This window comes from Dendrobates tinctorius, unplaced genomic scaffold (assembly GCF_039654945.1).
Source record: "Dendrobates tinctorius isolate UK_male_01 unplaced genomic scaffold, ASM3965494v1 ptg000169l, whole genome shotgun sequence".
NCBI classification, from domain to species: domain Eukaryota; kingdom Metazoa; phylum Chordata; class Amphibia; order Anura; family Dendrobatidae; genus Dendrobates; species Dendrobates tinctorius.
The window spans coordinates 999886-1013206 of NW_027361836.1; the positions used below are offsets into that span (position 1 = coordinate 999886).

The following is a 13321-nucleotide window of genomic DNA, read 5'->3' on the forward strand; positions in this document are numbered from 1 at the left end:
GATCCGCCGCTTTGCAAAAAAAACGGATCCGCCATTTTTCTTGGCTTGCTTTACCGGCGGATCTCTCTATCTCTCTCTCCTCCCCAGACAGCTGTTCCTTTAAAATTTCTTCCTTCGCCGGATCCTTAAAAAAAAAAAAATGGTCCAGTGGCACACATTGATGTCCGTTCGCGGGCGGATCCATTTTCCGCCATTTTGGCGGCTTACAACTGGCAGAAAGAACTGATGTGTGAAACAGGCCTAAGTAGTTGCTACCTGCCTGTTTCCACCTCTCGACAGCAGAGCTGCTCTTCATCTTCCGCTCTGCCCTGGCGACGGGGCATCACTGCAGATGTCATGCTGATTGACAGCCGGCTCCCCGTAGTTAGGCAGTGGATAGGCAGCTGTCAATCAGCATGACGTGGGCAGAGTGGAAGAGAAGACGCTGCCCTGTCAGCTTGACGTCAGAAGAAGCAGGGAAATCACCATCAGGATCGGCCCGTGACCGCTCTACTCCAGCAGAAATCGTCACCGGGCATAACACGGAGATAGGTACAGCATACATCTGCCTGTTAGTTCTTAGCCCCATACACAAAAATAGTAGTTTCATCTGCTGCAGAGCCCAGTAAATTTCTTTTTGCATAAATAATTTGTAACTAACACTATTTTATTTGTTAGGTAGCGGACATGGCTCCCCTTCATGCCCTGCCTTAGGTCGGTGTCAACTAATATTGAGTTTTAAATGGCAGATGTCAGACCCCAATGGCCAGTGAGACATCGACATTAACGGAAGGGTTACAGGGTTACTGTTGTTCTACTTGTCATAACTGCTTGGATTTGACTAAATGTCTTAAAGGAATTGTCCAGGCTAATGCAAAGTGTCCTGGCATAGGTCCTCAATATCAGATCGGTGGATGGTCCGACATCTGGCACCTCCACCAATCCGATACTATCAGCTCCGCCGGCGGCTGCTCGTAGTCAGTGAAAAGTACTGAACCGCACAGCTCCATACACGGCGGGTGGCCGCTGTCGAAAAGTGCAGGTTAGCTCCTGCTCAAAGTGCGTGAACCCCAAAAAATCCGGCGGCCATTGTATCTGCATAAAGAGATGAGCTTGTCTAGGGTGAATACTGTGATGTTGATGGCTTATTTTTAGGATAGGTCATCAGTCTTAGATGGATGGGGGTACGACACCCCCGCTGCCCAGCTGTTCCCGATGTTGGCTGTTTGTGCTCAGTTGCGCAGCGCTGCCCACTATGTAGTGGCCGTGACCGAGTGCTGCACATCCACCACTATTCAAATGAATAGAAGAGGTTCTGCAGTGCCCCGCCGCAGCCGCTATACCGATGACGGAGCGGATCAGCCGGGGGTCGCACCCTCCCCAACCTGACGTTGATGCGCTATCCTAAGGCTGTGTGCACACGCTGCGGATTTTGCTGCGGTTTTGGCCGCTGCGGACCCGCAGCAGTTTTTGCTGCGGTGTACAGTACCATGATTCCCTATGGGAATCAAAAACCGCAATGCAGACGGTGCGGAATTTTCTGCGCGGATTATCTGCGGTTTTCAATCCGCAGAAAGAATTGACATGTCAATTCTTTCTGCGGATTCTCCTGCGGTTTGCCATCTCCTCCATTGAGGAGATGAAAAACCGCAGAGCAATCCGCAGGTAAAACCGCAGGTATTTTGACCTGCGGATTTTACAAAATCCGTGCGGATGAATCTGCACCTAATCCGCAGCGTGTGCACACAGCCTAAGGATCAGCCGCCATCAGTATCAATGTGCCGGACAACCTTTTACAATTAAAATAGGAACGACATCCATTCAAATATCTAGATTTTGGCTCCAGTGTCATTCAGAGAAACGAGGTAGAGTCTTATTGGATCTCAAGGAAAACATGTTCTGTAAAATCGCCTATTTTTTTTTTAACAGAAAATAAAATAAATAAAACATTTACTTAGCTATATTCCTGTCCTTACAACGCCTTTCACCCGTTACACCTGTCCTTATTCTCCACTGTTCATCCTAGGGGTGAAATCATGTGTGATTGCATTTTCTGTTATGTTTTCTGGCAAAAAACTCACAATACTCATTAATATTTGTGTGATGCTGACCTTTAAGCTGTGGTAGGGATCGCCATCGCCAACCTTTCTTGAGATAGTTGGGATTGATACATGTTGATAAAATTCTTGATAAAAGTAAAGAAAAAAAAATGCCCATATACTTTGTGCATGTAGTTTTTGATTGAAAATCCATTTTGCCACAAGATTTGATTAAAGAAAGCCTACACCACGTGCCTTCTACAGCCTCTGTGTTGCGCTGCTTATTGCTGGCTGCAGAATGAGTTAACTAAGAATCTGTCAGTAGCCTCATGCTCACAGGAGAGCTTATAACTCTGATCTTCCTTTTACTGCGCTCCTCTCAGCTCATTTATGGCCACATGAAAGTTGAGTTGAACTTTGCTGAATAACACAAGAAGGAAAATAATGGTAATAAACCCTCCCGTTAGAGCGAGAACTCGCTTACAGTTTCTTAGTTAGTTCATTCTGCAGCCTGCATTAGACGGTGTAACTAAGAGGCTATAGAAGGCAACAGGAGCAATCGTTTTAAAGAAACCCAATTACTAAGATGATTTTTAGCCAAAAATTCATTAAAATGGCCATGGTGTCCGGTACTGAAGCTTTTTTTATAGTAATGTGGACCGACATGGAGAAAACGCCAGGGACATTCTTGTTAGCTTCCTCTGGACGGTATCCAAGTGCTTCATTTTTGGTCTGCATGTCACACACAAAGTGTCAAAAGCAGCACGTCCGCCAGGTGTGAACACGACCTTTTATTTCTGAAAAGAATCAATCTCTCAATGAAATGAATCTGGTTTAGTGTTGGGGGGTCTGGGTTTTGCCTTTTCTCTGTGTTTTCTCTATGTTTAATGCTTCAGATTATTCCATGGCTTAGAGACATCTCCTCTCCATCATGGCTGATATCCCCGTACAAAGAATCTTTGTTATTCCGGATAATATGTCTCTTATCGAGCAAATTGCTCTCGTCTGTGCGGAATATAAGACTCTTGTTCCCAACATACAGGCCCAGTGTACGAGGTGTCAGTGACACAAGCCGTGCCATTAGAGGCTTTAATGCTATACGCTCTGGAAAGTACAGAAGGGGATTGAATGTGATATTGTGTGAAGATATTATTAATAACCGTTAATAGAATGTGACAGCTTGTAAGGTCATGGGCAGGAATTCATGGCGGCTAAAAGGCTTGTAAAATACTGCAGATGGAAATATTGCTTTGGGTGCTTGTAAATTGATATTAATTATAAAGGCAACTTTTTGTGTTTATCAGGACCAGACCGCGGACAGGTTGGTGTGTATCAGGACCAGACGGCGGACAGGTTGGTGTGTATCAGGACCAGACGGCGGACAGGTTGGTGTGTATCAGGACCAGACGGCAGACAGGTTGGTGTGTATCAGGACCAGACGGCAGACAGGTTGGTGTGTATCAGGACCAGACGGCAGACAGGTTGGTGTGTATCAGGACCAGACGGCAGACAGGTTGGTGTGTATCAGGACCAGACGGCAGACAGGTTGGTGTGTATCAGGACCAGACGGCAGACAGGTTGGTGTGTATCAGGACCAGATGGCGGACAGGTTGGTGTGTATAAGGACCAGACCGCGGACAGGTTGGTGTGTATCAGGACTAGACGGCAGACAGGTTGGTGTGTATCAGGACCAGACAGACGGCAGACAGGTTGGTGTGTATCAGGACCAGACGGCAGACAGGTTGGTGTGTATAAGGACCAGACGGCAGACAGGTTGGTGTGTATCGGGACCAGGCGGCGGACAGGTTGGTGTGTATCAGGACCAGACTGCAGACAGGTTGGTGTGTATCAGGACCAGACAGACGGCAGACAGGTTGGTGTGTATCAGGACCAGACGGCAGACAGGTTGGTGTGTATCAGGACCAGACAGACGGCAGACAGGTTGGTGTGTATCAGGACCAGACGGCAGACAGGTTGGTGTGTATCAGGACCAGACAGACGGCAGACAGGTTGGTGTGTATCAGGACCAGACGGCAGACAGGTTGGTGTGTATCAGGACCAGACGGCGGACAGGTTGGTGTGTATAAGGACCAGACGGCGGACAGGTTGGTGTGTATAAGGACCAGACGGCGGACAGGTTGGTGTGTATCAGGACTAGACGGCAGACAGGTTGGTGTGTATCAGGACCAGACAGACGGCAGACAGGTTGGTGTGTATCAGGACCAGACGGCAGACAGGTTGGTGTGTATAAGGACCAGACGGCAGACAGGTTGGTGTGTATCGGGACCAGGCGGCGGACAGGTTGGTGTGTATCAGGACCAGACTGCAGACAGGTTGGTGTGTATCAGGACCAGATGGCGGACAGGTTGGTGTGTATCAGGACCAGACGGGCGGACAGGTTGGTGTGTAGCAGGACCAGACGGGCGGACAGATTGGTGTGTAGCAGGACCAGACGGGCAGACAGGTTGGTGTGTAGCAGGACCAGACGGGCGGACAGGTTGGTGTGTAGCAGGACCAGATGGCGGACAGGTTGGTGTGTAGCAGGACCAGATGGCGGACAGGTTGGTGTGTAGCAGGACCAGATGGCGGACAGGTTGGTGTGTATCAGGACTAGACGGCGGACAGGTTGGTGCGTATCAGGACTAGACGGTGGTCAGGTTGGTGTGTAATTGCGCATGTGTGTAGTGACAGGATTCTTACATTTATCAGCTACAATTATTAGAACTAAAATGACAGTATTCCGTCCTAAACCTTATATTGTCACCTGGATTTGCGGACCTGACATGTAAGGACTCTTTGGGATCCAGTGTTGGGCTATGTTTAGGGCAGGCCATTGGATTGAAGCATTCGTGTTAGGGCCATTAGACAGATTAGGCTAAAGTTGGCTGAAAGCACTGATTTCAACGGGTTCGGCTGACAGTCTAAGGGTATGTGCACACGATGCGGATTTGCCTGTGGAATTTTCTGCGCAGATTCTGCATCACTTGGCAGAAAACGCAGTTAAAAATCCACTCGTTTTTGATGCTTTTTTATGCGGATTTTCATGCGTTTTTTTTTTTCATGCGGATTTGTATGCGTTTTTGTAAGCTAAAAATATATTATTTAACAAAATTGTCATTTCCTTGTCCAACCTCTTCTTTTACATACTTTATTGAAGGATAATGTTTACACACACACAGATATATCTAATCTATCAATAGATAGATCGATAGATAATACCAAGCCCGATGTTTAGTAATAAACATAATAAAATGGTACATAGAGTTAAATAAAGACAAACACAAAATATGCGTTAGGCCGGGGTTACACTTGCGAGAAACTCGCAAGAGTCTCGCACCTCAGTACTCGGCACTGCCATTGGCACTCGGACCGGAGCGTTTGCTGCATAGAAATACATGCAGCCGCACACTTCAGTCCCGAGTGCCGGCGGCAGTGCCGAGTACTGAGGTGCCGAGTACTGAGGTGCGAGACTCTTGTGAGTTTCTCGCAAGTGTGACCCCGACCTTAGGCAATATCTGTTTAATTTTAAAAAAAATGTTGAAAAAAAAATGGTGTGGGCTCCCGCACAATTTTCTGCACCAGAGAGAGAAAGCCAGGGACTGGGGGCCGATGTTTATAGCCTAGGAAGGGGTTAATACCCATGGATCTTCCCAGGCTATAAATATCAGCCCGCAGCTATATATTTAGCCTTTACTGGCTATTAAAATAGTTGACCTCCCCCCCCCCCCCCAAAAAAAAAAAAAAAAAAAAATGATGTGGGGTCCCCCTATAATCAATAGCCAGAGAAATCTATGCAGACAGCTGCGGGCTGATATTAATAGCCTAGGAAGGGGCCATGGATATTGCCCCCCCCCGCTACAAACACCAGCTCACAGCCACCCCAGAAATGGCGCATCTCTAAGATGTGCCAATTCCGGCGCTTAGCCTCTCTCTTCCCACTGCCCTAATGGGGTAATATTTGTGGGGTTGATGTCACCTTTGTATTGTAAGGTGACATTGAGCCCGGCTTAGTAATGGAGAGGCGTCTATAAGATACAGATAGGTCCATATATATTTGGACAGAGACAACATTTTTCTAATTTTGGTTCTAGACATTACCACAATGAATTTTAAACAAAACAATTCAGATACAGTTGAAGTTCAGACTTTCAGGTTTCATTTGAGGGTATCCACATTAAAATTGGATGAAGGGTTTAGGAGTTTCAGCTCCTTAACATGTTTTTAAAGGGACCAAAAGTAATTGGACAATTGACTCCAAGGCTATTTCATGGACAGGTGTGGGCAATCCCTTCGTTATATCATTCTCAATTAAGCGGATAAAAGGCCTGGAGTTGATTTGAGGTGTGGTGCTTGCATTTGGAAGGTTTTGCTGCGAAGGAAACATGCGGTCAAAGGAGCTCTCCATGCAGGTGAAACAAGCCATCCTTAAGCTGCAAAATCAGAAAAAACCCATCCGAGAAATTGCTACAACATTAGGAGTGGCAACATCTACAGTTTGGTACATCCTGAGAAAGAAAGAAAGCACTGGTGAACTCATCAATGCAAAAAGACCTGGACGCCCACGGAAGACAACAGTGGTGGATGATCGCAGAATAATCTCCATGGTGAAGAGAAACCCCTTCACAACAGCCAACCAAGTGAACAACACTCTCCAGGAGGTAGGCGTATCAATATCCAAATCTACCATAAAGAGAAGACTGCATGAAAGTAAATACAGAGGGTTCACTGCAGGGTGCAAGCCACTCATAAGCATCAAGAATAAAAAGGCTAGACTGGACTTTGCTAAAAAAACATCTAAAAAAGCCAGCACAGTTCTGGAAGAACATTCTTTGGACAGATGAAACCAAGATCAACCTCTACCAGAATGATGGAAAGAGAAAAGTATGGAGAAGGCGTGGTACAGCTCATGATACAAAGCATACCACATCATCTGTAAAACACGGCGGAGGCAGTGTGATGGCTTGGGCATGCATGGCTGCCACTGGCACTGGGTCACTAGTGTTTATTGATGATGTGACACAGGACAGAAGCAGCCGAATGAATTCTGAGGTATTCAGAGCCATACTGTGTGCTCAGATCCAACCAAATGCAGCCAAACTGATTGGTCGTCATTTCATACTACAGATGGACAATGACCCAAAACATAAAGCCAAAGCAACCCAGGAGTTTATTAAAGCAAAGAAGTGGAATATTCTTGAATGGCCAAGTCAGTCACCTGATCTCAACCCAATTGAGCATGCATTTCACTTGTTAAAGACTAAACTTCAGACAGAAAGGCCCACAAACAAACAGCAACTGAAAACCACCGCAGTGAAGGCCTGGCAGAGCATCAAAAAGGAGGAAACACAGCGTCTGGTGATGTCCATGAGTTCAAGACTTCAGGCAGTCATTGCCAACAAAGGGTTTTCAACCAAGTACTAGAAATGAACATTTTATTTACAATTATTTAATCTGTCCAATTACTTTTGGTCCCTTTAACCCCTTTCTGCCATCAGACGTACTATCCCGTCCATGTGCCCTGGGACTTAATTCCCAGGGACGGGATAGTACGTGGACGGGATAGTACGTCATAGCGATCAGCGGCGCTCACGTGGTGAGCGCCGCTGATCGCGGCCGGGTGTCAGCTGATTATCACAGCTGACACCCGGCACACGTTAACCCCTTGTACACCGCGATCAAACACGATCGCGGTGTACCGGGGGTTAAAGGAAGCATCGGCAGGGAGGGGGCTCCCTCCGTGCTTCCCTGAGCCCCACACGGCAGCGCAATGTGCAGCGCTGCTGCGGGGAGCTCTTTCCCTACAGGCCCCCGGATCCAAGATGGCGACGGGGACCTTCGGGGGCCTGTAGGGAGCTGACTTCCTCACTGCCTGCAAAGCGCAGGCATGAGGAAGTCTGCAGCAGTGCCTGTGACAGATCGCTGATCTGTCACAGCGATCTGTGATGTGACAGATCAGCGATCTGTCACAGGACAGTGATGTCCCACCTGGGACAATGTAATAAAGTTTAAAAAAAAAAAAAAAAAAAAAAAAAGTGTAAAAATAATTTTTAAAAAATCGCTAAATAAATTAGTAAAAAAAAAAAAAAAATATTCCCCATTAAATTCATTTTTTGAAAATAAAAAAAAACTAAAAGTACACATATTTGGTATCGCTGCGTCCGTAGCGACCCGCCCTATAAAACTGTCCCGTTAGTTATCCCCTTTAACGAACCCCTTAAATCATTTTTTGCTTCGTTTTTTATTTTTTATCATACCACCGAACAAAGTGCAATAACGCGCGATCAAAAAGACGCATATAAATATCCATGGTACCGCTGAAAACGTCAGCTTGTCCTGCAAAAAACGAGCCGCAATACAGCGTCATCCGCAAAAAGATAAAAAAGTTATAGCTCGCAGAATAAAGCGATGCAAAAATAATTTTTTATCTAAAATAGTTTTCATTGCATAAAACCGACAAAACATAAAAAAAGACCTAAATGAGGTATCGCTGTAACCGTACTGACCCGAAGAATAAAACCACTTTATCAATTTTACCGCATGTGGAACAGTGTAAACGCACCCCCCCCAAAAGAAATTCATGAAACTTTTTGTTCATTCTGCGTCCCAAAAATCGGAATAAAAAGCGATTAAAAAATGTCACGTGCCCGAAAATGGTACCAATAAAAACGTCAACTCGTCCCGCAAAAAATAAGACCTCACATGACTCGGTAGGTCAAAATACGGAAAATTATAGCTCTCAATATGTGGTGATGCAAAAACTATTTTTACAATAAAAAGCGTCTTTTAGCGTGTGACAGCTGCCAAATATAAAAACCGCCATAAATAGTAAATCAAACCCCCCGTTATCACTCCCTTAGTTAGGGAAAAATAATAAAATTAAAAGAAAATGTATTTATTTCCATTTTCCCGTTAGGGCTAGGCCTAGGGTTAGGGGTGTGTTGGGGTTAGGGTTGGAGTTATAATTGGGGGGTTTCCACTGTTTGGGCACATCAGGTTATCTCCAAATGCAACATGGCGTCTGATCTCAATTCCAGCCAATTCTGCGTTGAAAATTCAAATGGTGCTCCTTCCCTTCCAAGCTCTGCCATGCGCCCAAACACTGTTTTACCCCCACATATAGGGTATCAGCATACTCAGGACAAATTGCAAAACAACTTTTGGGGTCCAATTTCTCCTGTTACCCTTAGGAAAATAAAAAATTGGGGGCAAAAATATCATTTTTGTGGAAAAAAATGATTTTTTTAATTTTCACGCCCAGGCGTTATAAACTTCTGTGAAGCACTTGGGGGTTCAAAGTGCTCACCACACATCTAGATAAGTTCCGTGGGGGGTCTAGTTTCCAAAATGGGGTCACTTGTGGGGAGTTTCAATAGTTTAGGTACATCAGAGGCTCTTCAAATGCAACATGACACCCGCAGACCATTCCATCAAGTCTGCATTCCAAAACGTCACTACTTCCCTTCCGAGCCCCGACGTGTGCCCATACAATAGTTTTCTCCCACATATGGGGTATCCGTGTACTCAGGACAAATTGGACAACAACTTTTGGGGTCCAATTTCTCCTGGTACCCTTGGGAAAATAAAAAAATTGGTGACTAATTGATCATGTTTGTGGAAAAAATATGATATTTTTATTTTCACGCCCGTCGTTATAAACTTCTGTGAAGCACTGGGGGGTTCAAAGTGCTCACCACACATCTAGATAAGTTCCTTGGGGGGTCTAGTTTCCAAAATTGTGTCATTTGTGTGGGGTTTCTACTGTTTTGGTACATCAGGGGCTTTCCAAACGCCGATCTAAATTCCAGCCAAAAACGTCAAATGGTGCTGCTTCCCTTCCGAGCTCTGCCATGCTCCCAAATAGTGGTTTACCCCCACATGTGGGGTATCAGCGCACTCAGGACAAATTGCACAATTTCATTTAGGGTCCTGGTACCCTTGGAAAAATAAGAATTGAGGGTGAAAAGATCATTTTTGTGGAAAAAATATGATTTTTTAATTGTACGGCTGTATGTTATAAACTTCTGTGAAGCCCTTGAGGGTTCAAAGTTCTCACCACACATCTAGATAAGTTCCTTGGGGGGTCTAGTTTCCAAAATGGTGTCATTTGTGGGGGGTTTCCACTGTTTAGGTACATCAGGGGCTCTCCAAACGCGACATGGCGTCCGATCTGAATTCTAGCCAATTTTGCATTGAAAAAGTCAAACGGCGCTCCTTCCCTTCTGAGGTCTGCCATGCGCTGAAACAGTGGTTCCCCCCCACATATCAGGTATCAGCGTACTCAGGACAAATTGCACAATAACTTTTGCAGTCCAATTACTCCTGTTACCCTTGGTAAAATAAAAAAAATTGAACCTGAAGTATTTTTTTTTTTGTGAAAAAAGTTAAATGTTCATTTTTTTTTAAATATTCAAAAAATTCCTGTGACGCACCTAAAGGGTTAATAAACTTCTTGAATGTGGTTTTGAGCTCCTTAAGGGGTGCAGTTTTTAGAATGGTGTCACTTTTGGGTATTTTCTATCATATAGACCCCTCAAAGTGGCTTCAAATGTGATGTGGTCCGTAAAAATAAAATTGTGTTGCAAAAATGAGAAATCGCTGGTCAATTTTTAACCCTTATAACTTCCTAACAAAAAAACATTTTGGTTCCAAAATTGTGCTGATGTAAAGTAAACATGTGGGAAATGTTAGTTATCAAGTTTTTGTGTGCCGTATCTCTGTGATTTAAGGGCATAAAAATTCAAATTTGGAAAATTGCGAAATTTTCGCCAAATTTCCGGGGTTTTTTTTCACAAATAAACGCAAGTTATATGAATGAAATTTTACCACTAACATGAAGTACAATATGTCACGAGAAAACATTGTCAGAATCACCGGGATCCATGGAAGCGTTTCAGAGTTATAACCTCATAAAGGGACAGTGGTCAGAATTGTAAAAATTGGCCCGGTCATGAACGTGCAAACCACCCTTGGTGCTTAAGGGGTTAAAAACAGGGTGGCACATGTTAAGGAGCTGAAACTCCTAAACCCTTCATTCAATTTTAATGTGGATACCCTCAAACGAAAGCTGAAAGTCTGAACTTCAACTGCACCTGAATTGTTTTGTTTAAAATTCATTGTGGTAATGTCTAGAACCAAAATTAGAAAAATGTTGTCTCTGTCCAAATATATGTGAACCTAACTGTACCTATCCATTACTAATCCTATAGTTGATAAAGGGTTAAATAAACAGAGCCATAATAAAGTATTTTAATTAAATAAAACACTACACAGTTTTCCATCTTTATTGTACTCCTAATTCTTGCGACGCCCTCAATCACCTGTAAAAAAAAAAATAAAATAAATAAACCAATGATATACTACTTGTTCCTTCATAATCCTTTTAATAACGAGTATCCCACAATGATCTCCCCTATAGAGCTGTCACATCAAGAGATGTGACCGCTCTACAGGGTCTCCAGTGGCACACTGACAGGAGATAATGGCTCCTGCAGTGTTATCACTGAGGATTCACTAGAGTTCATGAGAATTTTCCCACACAGCAATGCCACAAGTGAGAGCGTGAACGCCAGTGACCTCTGACGGCGGAGTGATACACTGCGGGAGGATACTTACTGTCATTGTATCATCGTTGATTGTCATGGGACAATCATTATTACATGGATTATGTCGGAACAGGGATTATACTATTGGTTTATTTAATTTTTTTACAGGTGATCGAGGGAGTCGGGGATTAGCTGTATGGTGAGTATGTACTGTATATATGTGTATGTTTTTTTACACTTGAACACACTAGCCGGATGATCGGCTAGCTGTCACTGTAGCAGGCATAGCCGGATGGGACTAGTAGTTCCATCAGACGATGCCTGCCTACACACATCCCCTCAGACACCAGCACACATGCACACACACAGACACCGGCAGACAGACCCGCACACATTCTCCGCCCAAACACAGTCTCCACACACACACTCTTCCTCCTCCCGATCTGCAGCGTTTCTCGCACGCAACTCCGCAGCAAAACCGCAGATCTTTTTAAACCTGCGGTTTTGCTGTGGATGTGCCTGACTTAATGGTAGTCATTGAGTGCAGAAATGCTGCAGATCTACAAAAAGAATTGACATGCTGCGGAAAATAAAACGCTGCAAATCCTCGCGTATTTTTCTGCAGCATGTGCACAGCAATTCTGTAATTCCCATTGAGTAACATTGCTTGTGCACTACAATGCGGATTTGATGCAATTCTGCGCGTCCAAAAACGCTGCGTAAACGCATCAAAATCTGCAATGTGTGCACATAGCCTAATGTGTAGGACGCCAGCTGACTGATGGTCAGGGGAGATGTTAGTCGTGGTCGGACTGCCAATTGAATGCTTCTCCTGGAACTAAGACAAAAAGTGCTTGCCAACTTCTTTCTCATAGGGGAACACAGGAGCGCATGGCCAATCAAGCTCTCCTGTGTAAAATGGTTAGCTGAGATCGCTGTAGGACGAAAGATACTTTGGCCATGTCGTGTGTATGGCCACCACCATGTATCCTCTCATCCGAGAAAATCAGTCCGATTATGCTAATCGCACTCCAATCAGACATCTTTACAGGAAAAGTAGTTAGGAGAAGTAGGTTCTGTTCACATCAGAACTTGGCCTTCTCTCAGACATTTATGCAGTCCTCTGATGTACAGTGGGGAAAATAAGTATTTGATACATTGCCAATTTTGCAAGTTTTCCACCTACAAAAATAGAGAGGTCTGTAATTTTTATTGTAGATACACTTCAACTGTGAGAGATAGAATCTAAAGAATAAAATCTGGAAAATCACATTGTATGATTTTTCCATCATTTGCATTTTATTGCATGAAATAAGTATTTTATATAATAGAAAAACAACTTAATATCTTCTCCAGATCTTTCAGGTTTCGGGGCTGTCACTGGGCAACACTGAGTTTCAGCTCCCTCCAAAGATTTTCTCTTGGGTTCAAATGTGGAAACTGGCTAGACCACTCTGTAGGGCTGTTCAGATGAGTACTAGCCCAATGGCACTCAGTAGGGCTGTTCAGATGAGTGCTAGCCTAATGGCACTCAGTAGGGCTGTTCATATCAGTACTAGCCCAATGGCACTTAGTAGGGATGTTCAGATCAGTTCTAGACCAGTGGCACTCAGTAGAGCTGTTCAGATCAGCACTAGCCCAATGGCACTCCATATGGCTGTTCAGATTAGTACTAGCCCAATGGCACTCCGTAGGGCTGTTCAGATTAGTACTAGCCCAATGGCACTCTGTAGGGCTGTTCAGATCAGCACTAGCCCAATG

The 13321-nt window shown here is 44.5% G+C and overlaps 1 protein-coding gene across 4 annotated transcripts in view; it reads left to right on the top strand.

Annotated features, from left to right (window-relative positions):
- The window catches only part of JPH1 (junctophilin 1), a 157469-nt gene that overhangs the window by 118420 nt on the left and 25728 nt on the right, over positions 1-13321 (top strand). For 2 of the 4 annotated variants that reach the window (XM_073550773.1, XM_073550775.1), the window contains one exon: positions 3323-3403. The exons of the other annotated variants lie outside the window; for them this stretch is intronic. In XM_073550773.1, coding sequence (XP_073406874.1) covers positions 3323-3403 — 81 coding nt within the window. The remainder of the gene's footprint in view (positions 1-3322; positions 3404-13321) is intronic. 4 annotated transcript variants of the gene reach the window in all.